This window comes from Ahaetulla prasina, chromosome 3, assembly GCF_028640845.1.
Source record: "Ahaetulla prasina isolate Xishuangbanna chromosome 3, ASM2864084v1, whole genome shotgun sequence".
NCBI classification, from domain to species: domain Eukaryota; kingdom Metazoa; phylum Chordata; class Lepidosauria; order Squamata; family Colubridae; genus Ahaetulla; species Ahaetulla prasina.
Window position 1 is genome coordinate 135173929 of NC_080541.1, and position 19111 is coordinate 135193039.

The 19111-nt window shown below is 34.7% G+C and overlaps 1 protein-coding gene across 1 annotated transcript in view; it reads right to left on the reverse strand.

The window, feature by feature from the left end:
- Positions 1 to 19111, reverse strand: part of DENND1B (DENN domain containing 1B) — a 142651-nt gene that overhangs the window by 60397 nt on the left and 63143 nt on the right. The window contains exons 4-5 of the mRNA XM_058176029.1: positions 10395 to 10440; positions 9028 to 9129 (exon numbers count right to left, since the gene is read on the reverse strand). Of these exons, the coding sequence (XP_058032012.1) occupies positions 9028 to 9129; positions 10395 to 10440 (148 nt within the window). The remainder of the gene's footprint in view (positions 1 to 9027; positions 9130 to 10394; positions 10441 to 19111) is intronic.

Here is a 19111-nt window from a genome sequence, read left to right on the forward strand (position 1 = left end):
GGCAAAGGCAATCAAGGTTATATTGCTAACATATAATGGATGTTAGCACAGGAATACTAAACTGATGTTTATTTTTAATTTGGCTTTTGATGTCCAGACCACAATAAATTGTCAATAGTCTTTAAAGTATTCCCTGTTAAAAAATATGTATGATGCCCAGGAATCAAGAGGTTTTAATATGAAGCACCTTAATTATGTTAAAAACTTAGAAAAGAAAGTGTGGAAGTTATATATTGCCACCAAATGTTTAATTTATATGTAGAACTTAACTTGGAAATGCTGGAATAGAAGAAATAGAAATTAAAAAATCAGCAGGAGAAATAATTAATAAAAATAAGTTAAATTGGAAATACCACTTGGGTGGCTAAAAACAAGAATGAATGTAAAAGAAAAGAATGCAAAAACCATATGGTTAAAAGTTTTTTTAAACTGTAACAATATCCAACAATCTAAGATTATGTTAATAGCAAAACCACCCAAAGCAGGTAAACAGTGAAGATTCTGAAATAGTAAGAAATTGTATTTTCCTGGCCTTAAATATTTAGTAGGATCGCAATTGTAATTAAAAAAGATTATCTGCTACTTGAGGGAAGGATTATGACAAAACATTGAAGTGCAGAGGCATCACATTAAATACAATGTTGAGTACATGATTTTCTAAGCTGTAATATATGCCTGATAGCAAAGTAGAATGAAGAAAAAATAATACCTATGAAATATGGTGTGGTTAAAAAACTTCTGAAAATAACTTGAACTACAAGAAAAACAGATATCAGGTAAAGTGAACCAGATTGCTCACTGGAAACACTAATAATGAAACACAAAATACCAAGGACAGAATCATTGGAGAAGACTTTGATGTTTGGAAAAAATAAAAACAACTGCAAAAGAAATTGACAGAAGGCAGGGTAGCTAGATGCTATTATTGATGGTACAAGATAAACAATGAGAGTTCAAAAAAGCATTTACTGGCATAGAATCTTGGTGATGCATGTCTGGCAGTGAAGATACGAAACTGATTGCAGTACCAATAAAGCTGCTTTTTAAATTTAGTTTCTAGAATGTATTACTTAAATTTTGAAAAATACAATGTTTAAATTATTATGCTTTGGAAGGTAACATGTAGATATTTAAATACATGAAATAAGATAAATTTAATTTAAATATTAAACATGACTGCTTCTATTGTACAAGTTTATGTATTTTGTAGAAAGAAAGAAAGAGGAGAAATAATAGAGGCCACTAATATTTTTCAGAAAATACAAAGGATACAGTATATATACTGGAACTATTTATTACCACTTCAAGAGTAAGATTTTGATAATTTGTACTATTTCTAATTGCATTATACATCTTTGAAAGAAAAAATAATATAGATTAGCAACAGAGGACTGAAAATATTGCACACTAAATTAATTGTATTATTTATATTAAAGAAAAAACTAATAAAACATCAAGCAAGGAAAAGGGAGGTAGAAAAGAAACTGAAAACTGAAACATGGGAACAAGTGGAGAAGTTGCTAGCCCAGAAATATTATATATACAGCATAGTATTAATATATTTTGCAGCTATAACAAATCTAACTTCATTTCCTCAGATAATTAAATCTTACAGAAGTATGATTGCTAATTCCAATCAATTAAAAACCTTTCTCTTTTCTATGACAACACAAATTTGTTTGGAATATCAGTACAACTCAACTAACAAATGTATTCTTAAATTAAATAAGTTAAATATTACCCTTATAATGCACTAAATAACTTTAAAGATTATTTTCTAGTATATAACCATAATAAGAGAGCAATGATACTTAAATAATGACTGCCAGACAGCACTGGCAAGAAATAATGACAGGAAACTTCCAAATAAATCCCCATCCCTGTTTAAATATATATTTTAAGGCTCTGTACACAGCCTGCTTATTAAATAGAAAACAACCAGGTCTTTTGACCTTGGATTTTTCCACATCTATCATCTGTTTATCTAGAAACAAGTAATTGTGTTTACAATGGGATACCAAACTTGAAAGATTTTTGGGAAATACAGATATGATAACCAAAGAAAAGCATTATTATGAAAACATGGGCTTATGTCCAAAGGATGTTTGGACTGACCGTTCTTCATGGGATCACATTCTTTCAAAAGGAGAAAGAGTTCATTTATGGACTCTGTCTTGCTCCTTAGAAAGAAATGGCATCAATAATCAAAATTACCTAATAGTATTTGTCTAAAATGGAAATCATCATATCTTCTAATATCACAGAATTAGGCAGTATTATTTATGTTATTAATTAAGATATATCTTATGGCAAAGATAATTGAAGATGGTAGATATATTTGGAATGCTGAAAGCCTGTTGCTCACATAGAATGAGGGCTATTAAAGAGCTTATACATTCAGAAATCAATTACCAGGTTTTTTTTAAAAAAATACTTAAAACTCGTGAAGATTTTTCCCACCTAACCTTCTTTTCTGCTCTGAAATAAAAACAATGTCCTGTACCAAAAACAATGTCCTGTACCCCTAGTCCCACCTCCCAACTCCTATGCAGCTGGCAAAACAGCAGATTTTCAAAAAAAATATGCCAGACAATAAAAACAAATATTCCATACTCCCATACAGTACAATCAGAATAGATAAATTTATTCCTTGGCTGCAATTTCATCTTCCCTGCCCAACCTTTCTAGAATCTAATCATCTGTATAGATGTACAGAGGAAGCAGTGGCAGCTACAATAACTAAGCCACAGGTATTTTGCTCCTGTGGCACATTCCAGAAAGGGAATTCCTAGAAGCCTGGTTTTCCACCAACAAATCAATAAACACCCACATTGACCCAATCTACCAATCACTTAAAACAAAAGAACAACATCAACCACGATTCCAAAGGCAGCATTTAAAGACCAACGAACAGCCATGCTGCAAACAAAGTTATACTTTGACAGATCACAAAGTTATACTTTGACAGATCACAAGAAATCGGACAACATCACATGTAGCCAATCAAATCAAACATGTCGGACCATGAAATCATCAGAAAAAATCCTAACAACAACACAAGCACCAATTTACATCACACAGACGGTACTTAAACCAAGGACTCAGCAACTATAGCCAGCCAATCACATAACCCAAAATCAAACCAGGACTCAGAAAGGTATTTAAAAGCCAGTGCTTCCCCAGACAAGCACAATCCAAAGTACATCCTCGAATGAGGATGAAATGTTTGCAACCAAATCGCCAAGCTCGGAGCTCAAACCAACAATAATTCCAGTCTCTCAGGCTCAAACCCAGCCCCAAATGGCAGGCTTTCAAGGCTCTAAGCCCATGATGGGGAACCTATGGGACGCGTGCCACTGGTGGCATGCGGAGCCATATCGGTGGGCACGTGAGTGTTGCCATAGCTTTGCTCCAGTATGCATGTGCCCGCCAGGCAGCTGATTTTTGGGCCTCTGGGCCCACCGGAAGTCTGGAAACAGACTGTTTCTGGCCTCTGGAGGGCCTTCGGGTGGGCGAGGGAGGCTGTTTTCACCCTTTGCAGGCTCCAAGAAAGCCTCTAGAGCCTGGGGAGGGTGAAAAACGGGCCTACCGAGCTCACTGTGCTATTGCATACCAAAAAAGGGAGGAGGGGGGGTCATGCACGCAGTGCCAGGGGAACAGAGCACATTAAATTATGGGTGTGGGCACGCATGTGCACGACCCCCACCTTGATACTTCTTCTGCTTTTTGCATGCAATGGCAAAAAGGTTAGCCATCATTGCTCTAAGCTGTCTTCTGTTGATGACGAATGCTAAATCGATCTGTGATAAAGCTCCCTTGACCACAACTTAATTGTTGAAAAAAATGCTGATCTAGCATGCATTACCGAGTCCTGGCTGAGACTGAGATCTATCCAGCCAGTTTCCGGTTTGGCACCAGGCAGGGTAATTGTCTGGGATATTTGGGAGGCATCCAGGTGCCCTGCTCCACAGATTGCCAGATGTGAGACGCTGTTTAAGTTGGGCATGGAGAGGTCAGTTAGGACTGTTGCTATTGCACCAGCCTCCCTGTTTTGTAGCAACCTCTCTGCCTGAGCTCAATTCTGTGGCTGGGCTGGAGTGGAGTTTCTGGATTTATGGTGCTGGGGAATTTCAACCTGAAATCCCTAGGTAGGGGGTCAGAGATAGCTCAGGAATTTGTGGCTACCATGACAACAGTGGAGCTGGCCATATTATCCAGGACCCAACTCATAGCACCGCTAATACATTCAATCTGTTTTTTCTGTCAGAGCAATGGCAGAGTGTTCTGGATTTGGGGAAGGGGGGCTTGATTTCTCCCTGCCATGGACAGATCATTCACTGATGAACCTCAAGTTCTTGAGTCCCCGTCTCCTCTGCAGGGAAGCCAGGCCTTTTCAATCAGCCAGCCCCAAGTGACTAATGGACCCAACTAGGTTCCAGAGCGAGCTTGAGGTTATTCCAGAAAACCTGCTACTCAGACCAATTGAAATTTTGTGGCTACATGGAATAGTATCCAGCTTTGGATCAGATAGCACCTGAGCGGCCTTTCCATATTCAGAGTCCCGATTCTCCCCGTGGTGTATGATGGAACTGAGGGAACTTAGGCTAAGAGATGCCCTAAGCCTCTGCTCCTTGGAACATCCTCCCTTCAGGTATTAGAATGGCCCCAACCCTGTTAGTCTTTCATAAACTCTTAAAAACTTGGTTACGTACCTGAACCTGGAATGCTAAATGTGTGTTATAGGCTCCGTTTCCTGGCTTTACTGCTAAGTGGCCAAGTATGTCGCCTGCTGTGTATATTTATTCTGGATGCTTTACTGTTGTTTTAAAATGCTTTAGTGTTTTATTTGTAAAATTTATTTTTTGAATTGTAAGTTGCCCATAGTTATTAACTGAGATGGGTGACTAAGAAATAGAATTAACAAACAAACAAACAAACTTGAAGGCCAGAAATCCTACATGCTCGATAAGTCTTCCCTTGGTATGCACCACCCTCTCCGATTCATTGTTTCTTTCTTTTTTTTAATCAAATGGGAAATCAGCATCTATAACATAAAATACCCAGCAACAGGCACAACTTCCCCCACTTCTCAGCAAAAAAAATTCTCTCAAGTCATAGCACGTTTATAAATGAAAATTGTTTGTGTATGGGGAGGAGGGATTTGCAATGTAATGCTTATTTCATAAATGTGTCACAGAAATGTTTCTCAGAAGTGGGGAAAAGGAAGAGGTGGTAGGAATAAAAAGATGGGAATTTTATGACTGGCCAACTCACCATAGCATTGTATGATGAGACAATATGTTCTGCTAATGTGCCCAATAGCCCTAACAATAATCCCATTCTGTCATCCTCCCTTCCTCATCTGGGACAACCACTTCTACCCATGAAAAACTCAGGTAAAACAAAAACACCTGTTACAGATCCTACATCTTAATCTTTATAAAATGGAATCTGCCAGATTGCTGAGTTTTCTCTGCAGTATGGTCTATTATATCAATATCATTTAGTCAGCACACCATGCTGACAAAGAATTTTGAGAGTTACGATTATAACACATCTAGAGGGCATCAGGCTGAGGTGGCTAATTTAGGATAAAATTTTAAGCTAAGGGGAGTTTTTCCTGACTGCTTCCCTGATTTCTACCAGAAATTCCAATCCGACATATAAGGAAAGAAAAACTGAATGCTAAATTGAACCAAATCCCTGTTTCTAAGGGAGCCACTATTTACAGTATGTAAAGGAGGCAGCTAGGTCTCTAAAGCAAAAGATAAATCTACAGTGAAATGATGACTTATAAAAGCTAGGTATCCCTGGAAGAAGGCAGGAAAAGAGAAATAGAAATAAAGTGTTTCTAAAGAGCTTTGTGCTGATTTATTTTTCCAATTTTGAACACCTTAGGAGTAGCAAAACGGCTACTGACTAATTGTCAATAAATCTAAACTATTATGTGCAAATATCAGAATTAAGCCATTAAGATTAACACACACTACATACTGAAACACATGAAGTGTCCACATGAAATAAAACAGACGGTACTTCAGGACAAGTGTGACCACTGACCTTTGAATAATTAAGACCCCCTAGGCAATCTAATAAAAACTAACATATTTTCCATGTATAGAAAGGCATAAATTGCCAAAGAATAATGTTTTTCAGATTTCAACTAACTTTTTTTGCATTTTTTTTAAAAAAGCATTCTCAATGAATAAGATGTTGTAACATGATCGTATCACAATTTTACAAATCCTGAACTTGTAAATAGAAATATGTATCATGTAATATTTTAAATATTTCAAGTTATAAAAAGCTGAGCTAGAAAAAACATTCAGGAATTTGGAAACAATTCTGAATTCATTTTTTGATTCCTGAAATAAATGTAAATGTTTATCTATATGCTCATTTTGTATATGTCCCCAGTAATACACTACTTTATCTCTTTTAATGCTTTAATATATAAAATCTATGGTTAATATATAAAACATTTTAATGTCTTTGAGGGAAATGGGTGGTTCAGAAATGTGAAATATAGATAGATAGATAGATAGATAGATGATAGATAGATAATATATAAATACATAATACATAAATAAATTACATAAACGAATCATAGTAGATTATATACAACAAATATAAAATATTAGATGCAATGTACATAGGGAAAGGAACCTTATTTTATATGCATAGATTTACATATTTTCATTCATTATAGAATAATAACAAGTATTTTATTTGATATCCTTTCTCAATCCTGTGTATTGTATAATATTATTAAAGCCACCATCAAAATTATTGCCAAATACAGACAACATTTCTTTATGTACATAGTGCAGTATCAACTTTTCTTGGTCTATAAACTCACAAAATTGCAGAGAAGATAAGCACCACACTTTCAGTCTATGTTTATATGTGGTTTTAATTAACAGTTGAGATCAACAAAAAGGCACATTTAGAATGGAAGCAATCAGGACAATTAAACAACTGGTAAAACAAATAAACTATAGTATGTATTACAGAAGGGAAAAAGAAAACTTTTTAGAGTATACAAATAATATATTGTTTTATTTATATTTTAAATAGAATGTTCATTTTTGTAAAAGGCCCACTGCCTACTCCACAAAAGACAAATGCTAATTAATATAAGACATTTGTAGGATTTCATATAGAGTGAGTTGATAAACAGATCAGTATGTTTTCACTAACAACTTACCCCAATTTAGTGATGTTTTCTTTTCATGCATAAGATTCTATTTCTACTAAATATATTTTCTACTAAATATATTTAGAAAATTTGTCAAATCATATTGTCTTTTAGAAAAACTAGACAGAAGAATCCAAAATAGAAATGCAAGCAGCCTAGATCATCTTTAGTAGATTTATGCAAAAATGTGAACCTCTTCATACATTGGGTACATAAAAATAAAGAAATATCTTTTGTACTCTGAACTCTGTGCCCAACTATAGTGCTATGAATTTATATGAGATATACATAAATGATCACTTCTCCTTAGTGCAAAATCAAAATATATATTTCCATCAATAATCACATTATATTTTGAAATTTAAATGTATTCTGATAGTAATTTGTTTAAAATAGTTTTAAAAATATATCAACCAGCTATTACTTGTGTTTGTTAGTTTCTTTTCAAAAGCAAAGTAATAAAACATTAATCTGAATATTTATTATGCTTTTATTGTTTTAAATAACATATAAATGTTATGTACCTTGATGAACGTATCTCTTCTTTTATGTACACTGAGAGCATATACACCAAGACAAATTCCTTGTGTGTCCAATCACACTTGGCCAATAAAAATTCTATTCTATTCTATAAGAATAAATGTCCTGATATGATAAAACAATTTATATATTAAAATTATTATAACCAGAAATAAGGTTGCTGTCTTATTGTCTTGAGTGGTCTATAAAAGTATATATGAATGCACATGTATGTATGCTCACGTGTGTGTGTGTGTGTGTGTGTGTGTGTGCATGCATTTCATTTGAGGAATAATGCAGTTTATTTCAGTCTCACTTTGAACCATCTGTTATCATCAACTTCTACTGAATTCTGTCTTAAAAATGAACAAACTGTGGTAGGGAAAAAGTTATTTTTCAGAATCATGTTGCAGAAAACCAAAAGAAAGTAAAATGCTACTTTTGGGATGTCTATATAACATGAACTGTAGAATACCTCTTATTATAAGCATCCAGAAGAAAAAAAAACTTCATGAGATCAAAGTCCAAGTGTAACTGCCAGTTAATTTATCTGCCTTTACATACAAAAGACAGTTTTCCTCATTTTCAAAGGATCCAATGTCTTTTATGACAAACAGATTTTGCAGTTTAATTTACAAATAGAATTATAAGTATGGCATCGTTGCTCTGCCAAAGCAAATGACAAACAGAGTAGAGTTTTCAATTCATGCCATCCTCAGCAGGATGGAAGAGATTAAAATAAAACTGAAATAATTTAGACAAAACAAATAAATGTTTCAGAAAGTTGAAGAAGATCAAAGTATGCATTTTCTGACCCCACTCTACAAGCATTTCTTATTATATTGACCAATGTCATCAGATCATTAATTAAAAGGAGAAGTGCTGGCAGGTGGCAGGGAACCAGAAGCTGATAATTGGCCCCCTTCTTCTTTTTGCCTTCAAAAACTCCTTTTTTTCCCCCCTTGCAAGATATGCCACTAGGCAGACAGAAATGCCTACTTTGTAATATAATGATTAAGATGAGATGAAGAGACTCTTGCATTTAAAGCTGCTATGCCTAATGAATGCAGCAAGCTTTATAATTATGATCTTCCCTTTTTCTTCACAATAAAAAAATATGATGTTCCACTCAACATTTCCTCAACTGTCAAAAGCAAGTAAACAAACAAACAAAACAAGACACCATTAAATAGGAAATCTATAGCTTATAACATAATGTTTGGTACGGGAAGGTACTCTTTTTTTTTTTAACTTAGCAGGGAAAAATAAGTAATTCAAATAACAAAGAGGATAAAACCAACTAGGCTTACCACTTCACTTGGTAGATTGCTCAGGTCATTAAATGGTGTTTCCAATGTGTTTGTGTCAACATTTAGCATCACCACGTCCTCCAGTGATTTACTTTTGACTCTCTGAATAACGAAAAATATCCATGTAAGCATTTGAGTGCTTCTCTTTCTGATTTTCATTTAAAGACATACACATGTTTTTAACATACAAATCTAAATTGTAAACGAACAAGAAAACTAGGGATGACGCAATCTAGGTGACAAATAAATATTTCCATGGCAACATTGTATATTAAGAATTCTCCTACATAATGCATCATTATCATAATTAATGAAATTTAGATTATTATAAATAATACCCATCAAGACTATTTCTTGCAATGCCTGAATAGGATCTCCTATTCTTTTATCATTGTATAAAACATTTATCCACTATTTGCCTAGCCACTGTGAGAAACAAGATACTAGAACAAGTGGATATTTGGTCTGGTTCATCAGGGCATTCCTTACAATCTTCCTTTTTCTTCTTCTTCTTTTTTTTACCAATACAAGCATAGACTGATAAAACACAGCAAATACAGGCTTATAGACTTAAATAATAGTAAGAAATAGATGACATATTATATTCTTACATGATTGGGTACATTTAATATATACGCATGTCCCCCACTGATACCAGGGAAGCAATTCCATGATATGGTGGGACAGGATTTCTAGAGTTGTTCACTCTTTTAAATTTAACCTGTATGATCCTAGATCAAGCAAATCAGTAGAGAAATCTTTCCAGTGCCAGTTTTGAACAATGTCTATGCTAGATGCAATAGCCCATCACACATGGATATACTGACGGGATATATTATAACTCTTATAATAGATTCTGGCCATTTTCTTTCCTTTACTAGTTCTCACTCAGTCTGCACTTCTTAAATAATTGCAAGCATATTTGAAACAAGAAGGTGATCCTGCCTGGTTCCTCCCCACTCCATAATTCTATTCCCTTCCATGCAGATGTCTAGATATCATTAAACGGCACACTGCCAGAAATGCTTGGAAGAATGTTCACCATTCCATTTTGATGCTGATATATTTAGGACTGCTTCAAGGGTCATGTGAAAGAAAACTGTTCTCCTCTGCTGTAGCTAATGAAGATGGAAAGTTCTCCTATTCTGTTTCTCAACTATAGAGAATCTCATATAAAACAGAGAAATCCAAGGTTAACCAACTTGTTTCTTTTATTCCCTCCTATCCTTCCAATTACCCATAAGTTGCATTTTTTTGAATATTGAAGCCTTTTCAGGAATAGTCTGAGAGATCCAGTTAGGCTTTTAAAATGCTTGCACATTATGCAGCCTTAACATATAGCCATGGAGAAAGAGAAAATTACTTACCTCCAATAAACTGAAGTGAACTCCAATCAAATAAGGCATTGGTGCACTGAAATTAAAGGGGGTGGGGGAGAAATACATAAGATACGGTAAGTATGTTTGCCAGCTCCAAATATTAAAATGCCCAAAAACCTGTAAGCTGGAAAATTCCGGTTCAAAACCTTGCTATCATTCCAGCTTTAAAGTATGGAATAACACAAGACTATCTTGCAGAGCTGTTGCAAATCTTCAACAGCTCTCACTTCTTCAAAGTGTGAACTTTACCAAACAGAGACTGCAGTCTTCTCCCAATAGTTTATTCTTATCATGCATGCAATATTATACGATCACTGATTCATCTCTCTTGGTGAATCTCAGTACATTTTCAGAAGAAATCAACTGAATCATCCCCATCTATAAATTACTATTTTGTATCTCCTACATCTATGCAATTTAATTATTTGCTTAGTAAGATGTTGCTAATTGCACTGGATCAAGAGAAGTCAGGGTATAGATAAAACCAACAAACAAATCAATATGAAAGCACTTATTAGCATATGATACATAAACCAAGCTAAACTACCAAGAGGCTTGGATAAATTGTCAGGTCTCCATGTGATGTTAAAAGAAAACAAAGTCATGCCCCAGCCAGGCTTTGAGAGAAGAGAGTTTCATAAGCCAAATATAAAACTCCTGTCTCACATTTGCATTTCTTCGACTAAAGGGAAGGTGGAGGAAAAACCCCTCATCAAATTTTTATATTTAATATTTAGGCAGGTGATACAACAGAGGCTGTCCTTTAAATATCAAGGTCCCCAGCTGTTTTAAAGCTACCATAAATACCTTGAACTCAGATCAGAAGCTACTGAAAGTGACTTCAGTTCCTGTAAAACTGAGATAAATTGGTCAGTTTGGGCTAATAATCATCCTATAGTAATGTATGCTCCTATATTTTTAATCCGCAAGCAAGTCCAAACTGTCCAAAATAATTAAAGCATTAGGGTTGTAACTGACAAAAATGAATCTAGCAGCACACTCAAAATACACTCCCTCAAGGACTGAATACATCCATTTCAGCGCATGTTGCTTGCCCAGTCCCAAAAATAAGAGTCACTGATCCATATAGACACAATCTTGTCAGATAGCATGCATTATTGGCTGTGATATGAAAACATCTAGACTAAAGTTGAATAGTAATAGCGATCTTGCGATGACTCTAAAGACTGGGGAAAATAAAATTGGGTATTATCATCACATTGATGACACCTGACTTTAAACCACATTAACCCTTCTCCAGTCTATTCTTTTATATTTTAATAGAATGAAGGACAGAAAAGAATTCCATACAATCTTCTAACTCAATAATCTTGAGCAGATCAGAAAACCCCAAATAATGTCATTTGTGCAAGTTAATTGAATAAATTCACATGGAGTAAAAGTGGCTCTATTTTTCATTTGTTGGTTTTATTCATGGAATAATCTGTTACACTGCATCCAGCTAATGTACAATTCAGAAGACCAGATCATTTGCATTAACACTATAAAAATTTAACAAAATGGGAAAAATGAACGGCCTTCACATGACCTTCCTGAAAGTTACAAAGCTTCTATTATTTTATATCTACTAGTACCTATAAGTATCCTAAAATGATCTGGCATTTTTGTAATATGACCCCTCCCCAAACCTGAGCAGTTGTTAAAGGGGTGGGTCAAAAAAGAAACACATGAAAACAGTATATGAAAATATGGAATATTACAATGAACAGATAAAGGTTTTGATCTGCAATTGTCTGTTTCTGTTTCCATGTATAACAGCGGTTCTCAACCTGTGGGTCGGGCCCCGTTGGGGGTCGAATGACGATTTGCCAGGGGTCGCCTAAGACCATCGGAAATATGGGAAGTATACTTGCGAGTCGAAGAATCGCGCTCCAATGGTTGACTCCACAAGCCAGCTGCAGGCTCTTCAAATCGCTAGCCGAATTCGGCTTCAGGCGCGATGAATTAACAAAGAGAGAAATCTTTGCTCTGATGTCTCCCTCTCAAGCCAGCTGCAATCACTCCCAATCGCTAGCCTAATCTGGCTTCAGGCGCGATAAACTTAATAGGGGAGGAGTCTCCGTTTTAATGCCTCCGTCCCCAAGGCAATCGCAAGCAGTTCAGATCGCTAGCCAATACAGCTTCAGGCACGATAAATTCAAAACAAAAATAATTTTATGGTTGGGGGTCGCCACATCGTGGGGAATTGTATTAAAGGGGTCGCCACATCATGGGGAATTGTATTAAAGGGGTCGCAGCACTATAAAGGTTGAGAACCACTGATGTATAACTTTCTATTATTATGATCTTACAGTTAAATTGTATTGAAATCTAGCTGTGTGTATCTGTATCTTCAAACTCAAAATGTTGGGTTTTATTTTACTTTACCTAAACCACTCTATATATAAATAATATGTTTGCCTTGAACAGCAGTAGATTACACTAAAATAGCAAAATGCAAAATGCCATGAACAACTTATTCGATTGTGTAAGAATTATGTCTTCTATTACCATATACCCTTATGCAAGAAAAAAAGGCTACAAAAGGAAAGGAAAGGAAAGGAAGGGAAGGGAAGGGAAGGGAAGGGAAGGAAGGAAAAGGGATTATAAAAGGATTAGACTTGATCAATACACAGCAGGGAAAAAGATGAAGTCTTGATGTATATTAAATGAGTAAGATTGACTTAAAATGCAACCATGATTTACAAAATATAACAACTGTTTATTTGTAGATTTAGTACATAGTATTCTTTTACTTGCTGTGATTTTTAGAAAAACACAGTGTCATATCTTTCCATTTCAGCTTTCGTCAATATCTAACATTTTAGCCAAAGTTTTATCAAATCTGGTTCTTTTTCTTCATTTGGTTCTATTTACTAACTATTGCAATAGTTAGTAAATAGAACGGAATGCAATGGAATGCAAGTGCCAAATATTTGGGTAATTCAGCCAATAGCCACAATAACTATCTATGCTATCTATAAACTATAACTATCTATGCTATCTATAAATGAAATGAAATGAAATGAAATGCTTAAACTTCATGTTTTTTTCTTTTAGTTACTATATCTGATAAAAAATTCCAATATCTCTTAAAAACTTTGCCCCTCATGGAAAAATATAATTTATTTATTTATTTATTTTGCATGCCCGCATTTATGCACAACATAGGATAGGCAAAGAAAATGATCTGAAATAAGTTGGAAGCATTCCCAGGATGTTCTTAAAATGTTTATCTGTTTTTTTAAAAAAATCGTATCTTCTAAAGCTTACCCTGAATTTTACCAAAGAGGTGCCCATTTTGATGGTATTGATTATCTGTCATAGTCTAGTCTTTTCTGCTCAGATGCACGTGGCCAGTAAAATACAAGGGTCATAAGAAGAACTCAACAAGGGAATGATTTGCAACATAGGGAATGTGTACTGGGACCAATTTATGTCCCTCATTCATGACATGCATCATAGGCACAGATGACCTAACACCAGATTCACCTGAGACACAATGATATAGTATCACAAACTAGCATGGGTTTCTTGGTTAAAGCACATAAAGCCAGACTAACTAATTGCTATAAAGCTTTTCCACAAATATGGCAGTAAAACTTTCCTTCATACTTCTCTAATACACATTTTATAGTAATAATAATAACAACAGAGTTGGAAGGGACCTTAGAGGCCTTCTAGTCCAACCCCCTGACCAGGCAGGAAACCCTACACCATCTCAGACAAATAGTCCAACATCTTCTTAAAAATTTCCAGTGTTGGGCATTTACAACTTCTGCAGGCAAGTTGTTCCACTGATTAATTGTTCTAACTGTCAGGAAATTTCTCCTTAGTTCTAAGTTGCTTCTTTCCTTGATCAGTTTCCACCCATTGCTTCTTGTTCTACCCTCAGGTGCTTTGGAGAACCCTAACCCTAACTCCCTCTTCTTTGTGGCAACCCCTGAGATATTGGAACACTGCTATCATGTCTGCCCTAGTCCTTCTTTTTATTAAACTAGACATACCTAGTTCCTGCAACCATTCTTCATATGTTTTAGCCTCCAGTCCCCTAATCATCTTTGTTGTTCTTCTCTGCACTCTTTCTAGAGTCTCAGCATCCTTTTTACATCGTGGCGACCAAAACTGAATGCAATATTCCAAGTGTGGCCTTATCAAGGCATTATAGAGTAGTATTAACACTTCACGTGATCTTGATTCTATCCCTCTGTTTATGCAGCCCAGAACTGTGTTGGCTTTTTTAGCAGCTGCTGCACACTGCTGGCGCATATCTAAATGAGTCCACTAGGACTCCAAGATCCCTCTCACAGTTACTACTATTGAGCAAGGTACCACATATACGGTACCTGTGCATTTTGTTTTATTTTTTTGCCTAAATGTAGAACCTTACTTTTTTCACTGTTGAATTTCATTTTGTTAGATAGCGCCCAATGTTCAAGTCTGTCAAGATCCTTCTGTAACTTGAGCCTATCTTCTGGAGTGTTGGCTATTCCTGCCAGCTTGGTGTCATTTGCAAATTTGATGAGTTCCCCATCTATCCCCTCGTCCAAGACATTGATGAAGATGTTGAAGAGTACTGGGCCTAAAACAGAGCCTTTGGGTACTCTACTGCATACTTCCCTCCATGTGGATGTAATTCCATTGAGGACTACACGTTGAGTATGGTTGGTCAGCCAGTTACGAATCCATCTGGTGGTGGTGCTGTCTAACCCACATTTTTCTACTTTATCTAGTAGTAGGTTATGGTCTCTTTATCAAATGCTTTACTGAAGTCCAAGTAAATTATATCGACAGCATTCCTCTGGTCTACTAATTTTGTCACTTTGTCAAAGAATGCAATAAGATTAGTCTGGCATGATCTGTTTTTGACAAACCCATGTTGGCTTTTGGTGATTACTTTGTTTGCTTCTAGGTGTTCGGTGATTCGTTGCTTGATTATCTTTTCCAGAATCTTCCCAGGTATTGAGGTCAGGCTGATAGGTCTGTAATTTCCTGGATCTGGTTTTTTTTTTCTTCCTTTTTTGAAGATGGGAACTACATCAGCTCTTTTCCAATCCTCTGGCAGCTCCCCTGTGCTCCAGGATCTTTGAAAGATATAGTTCAGTGGTTCTGAGATCTCATCTGCCAGTTCCTTCAGAACCTTGGGGTAAAATCCATCCGGTCCTGGTGATTTGAACTCGTCTAGGGTAGACAGGTGTTCACTTACCATTTTTTTCCCTACTTTAATTTGTGTTCCTAATCTGTTTTTGGTGGTGCTATTTTTGATAGGTTGGATTGTTTTTTCCTTTTGTGTAATGACAGATGCAAAATATGAGTTAAGTAGATCTGCTTTCTCCCTGTTGCTTGTCACCTTCTTGCCATTTTCTCCCAGCAATGGGCCAATTGTTTCCTTGACCTTTTTCTTATTTTTAACACGTTGGAAGAAGCTTTTTTTGTTATTTTTTACTTTTGTTGTAAATATAGCAGAGATATATACAACCTAAATGTAATGTTTGAAGCCTAAAACACTGCCAGAGTGCTACATATTCAAAATGTTACCTAACACATTGAGGAGGTTGTATCAATACTATTTTCCCCACATCTTTCCCCCCAAATATCAAGGTGGTATTTCTCACTTTGTGAATTGGAAGCTACAAAGTTAAAATTAGGGATTTTATTCTGCAAGTGGGTTGAACAGAATGACCAGCCCATAAACCACTTACATTTCAACCCCCTTATTTTTGTGGCCCTCAGAGCTTTGGAAATTATACTTGCAGAGTTCACCCTAACAAACAAACAAGCAAGCAAGCCAACAAATAAATAAAATCCCAGAATCCCAATCAATGAAGTTTTTTTCATTAAAAAAATCAATTCACTCTAAATAAATACTTCCAGAATCTTAATCCATGTCAGCTTTGATATAACATTACATTGCTCTCCTTGGCCTTCAAACAAGCAAAATAATAATAAAGACAATTCAGTTTGCCAATAAGTACAGAACCACTTTTCCAGTTTACACATTAGTCAGATGGTTTTGAAATGTGACTACAGTATAAAATTGAAAATAATATTATCAAAAAGTTGCCGGCATTAGATTTATGATTACAATTGTGAATTTGGACTGGAGGTTCCTAGCTATGATACTTTTTTCTAGATAAATCAGCCTTTTTCATACACGTATATACTAAAGTAACACTATATAATGTATGACAAAGAATACAGCTGAAAGATATACAAATAGCTTTGTATTTTATACTGCTTTACAATTCACTACAAATATTAAGAGCAGTTATATGCACTGACACTAAATTAATGTTAGGAATAATGTGATTTTTAGGTTCTTGGAAAGCATACAAATTTACAATAGAAAAGATACCAGAAATTATTTTCTGAAACCCACTAAATAAAACTGCATTCATGAAATTGTCCCACCCAAGAATGGAAATACGATTTCCGCACTTTCCTCCTTCTCATTGTATCCTCCTAAGAGATGCAGGAAGGTAGCTGAAGACTCTCCCAAATCCACAAGTCACAGAGCAGGGAGTAGCAGAGAAAATTTAGGCCTGTACCCTAAAATCACATCTTTCTCCTTCCCCATAGCTAAAGTCTTATTAGAACTCTTCTATTTGTAAAGCAAACACTCCAATTAAATACAGTTCATAAACCAATACATATTTTATATGAAGTAAAACAAATTGGTATTATTTATGCAACCTTTGGAATAACCATCTTCAGTGTCCTGCCTTGATAAGTCAATTTATGGGTAGTTTAAATACTGTATAATTAGATTCCTATAATCTTAAAATACATTTGGTACTACTTCAACAAACAGTGCTTCATGTATTTTATTGGCTATCTCACGGAATGTTTACTAAGTGATGAGTACCAAATACATTGCTGTCCAATATTCAGAAATTGGAATATTAACCTAGTGTCTGGTTTTGCTCTATTATCAACATATTTGAGGATTATATCAATAGGATTGTAACTATGACTTGTATTAACTGCTTTATGTTAAGGATGTACTTCTTGGTAATATACACAATATTTCAAATCTATTATGTTATCAGAAAATCTGCATTTTCTGGCCTGGGTTCCAGAATTAACATTTTTCACTTAAGTACACATCTATATCCCATTTGCAATAGTGCATTGTTGATACATGTTGTCTGCCATTACAGACTTTTGAAGTAGTTGTGTTTATATATTAATTTGGTGAGACTTTTTTCATTTAATTGTAATTAAAATTTTAAAAAATTGTAAGTTATATTACTCCATTAACTCTCTTGCATCTGCAAATAATTTTCTTTTATTAATTAATTTAGTAACATAGCATTTATTTTTAAACCACTGAGTATTAGTTTAAATGTGTCCAAAGTAAAGTGACATATTATCTTGCATTAAAATCAAAATGCAACTTTTTATTTAAAAACAATGCTTGACATGAATCAGTTTTTTCTTCATATTTCATAGAAAAGTAATACTGGGGAAAGCTTGGCATAATCAGCTTCTGATTAGTAATTTATATCATTAAAAAAACTGTCAGGCACTTAAGAGGAGAAAAAATGACAATTAAGACACATGCATGTTTTTCTTCTAGCAATCACTTATCAACTTATGAAATATGTATTTTAATCTAGTCCATCATTTTTATAAAATAATTGGTTATCTTACATAAAGTATGAACTAGAAAATTAGTATGGTTTTATTGTGAAAAATGTTTATTCTACAACAAAAACAGAGAATTTAATAAAGAATCATTAAGTAGTCTTAAGTAGAATTCTGTAATCTTGTAAGAATGTTAATAGAATTCTTAAAACAGATGCTTCGTCATAAACTATATTGTAAATTATAGGTAAGAAACTATATTAAGAAGTTAATAGGATTGTTTTTTCTTGTTTAAAAATTAAGCAAATCCAAAATCTGTCAGACGTTTTGGTACTTTTGATACCAAAATAAATTTTAATTCTCCAGACAGTAATTAAGCAGAACCTTCAAATACATGACACAACTTGATAAGTTGCTTTACTCCAAATAAAGAAGAGAAATCAAGCTGTCTATAAATCTAGGGTTTACATTCTAGACCTTTCCACAAGGCCACACATCTTTTCAAGTCAACAGACTTTTGGCTATTCTTTTTCTGGCCCTGAAAGTTGGACACATCCACTTTGTATTTACATAAAACTTACTCTGGCCTGAGCATCACTGATTTCCCCTCATTATACCTATGAAATAATGCTATATGATTGGATACTAGTTCTAATGTTGGAAAACGTTTCAGCTCTTCTAGCATCTTAAACTTTTGCTATGTATACTTTTGCACCAGAATGTACATGTGCTGCCAGTACATTGGATATAGCAATAAATGAAATTATTTCATCCTGGAAAGGCAATGCTCCTTTTTTCAGCTATGTTATTTTGAAATTCTCTCTCTGCCCTTTGATTTCAATGATTCTTTTAAACCCATTAAATCATTGCTTTCTTGACTGGGACAAGTATATTAACTTATAAGAAATCTAGATAAACTATTATCATGAAGATCTTGTAGAATTTTGGAAGCATTTGAATTATTTAAATTATAGAACTATTTTGTGCTGTAAGGTAACATACTAAAAGATGTGAAATAAGCTGTGAAATACCACATGTAGCAAACACAAAATATCAATATTAGTTCTAGATTAGTAATGATTAGCAATGGGTGAGTTCTACTCTGGAGATGGCTGGTA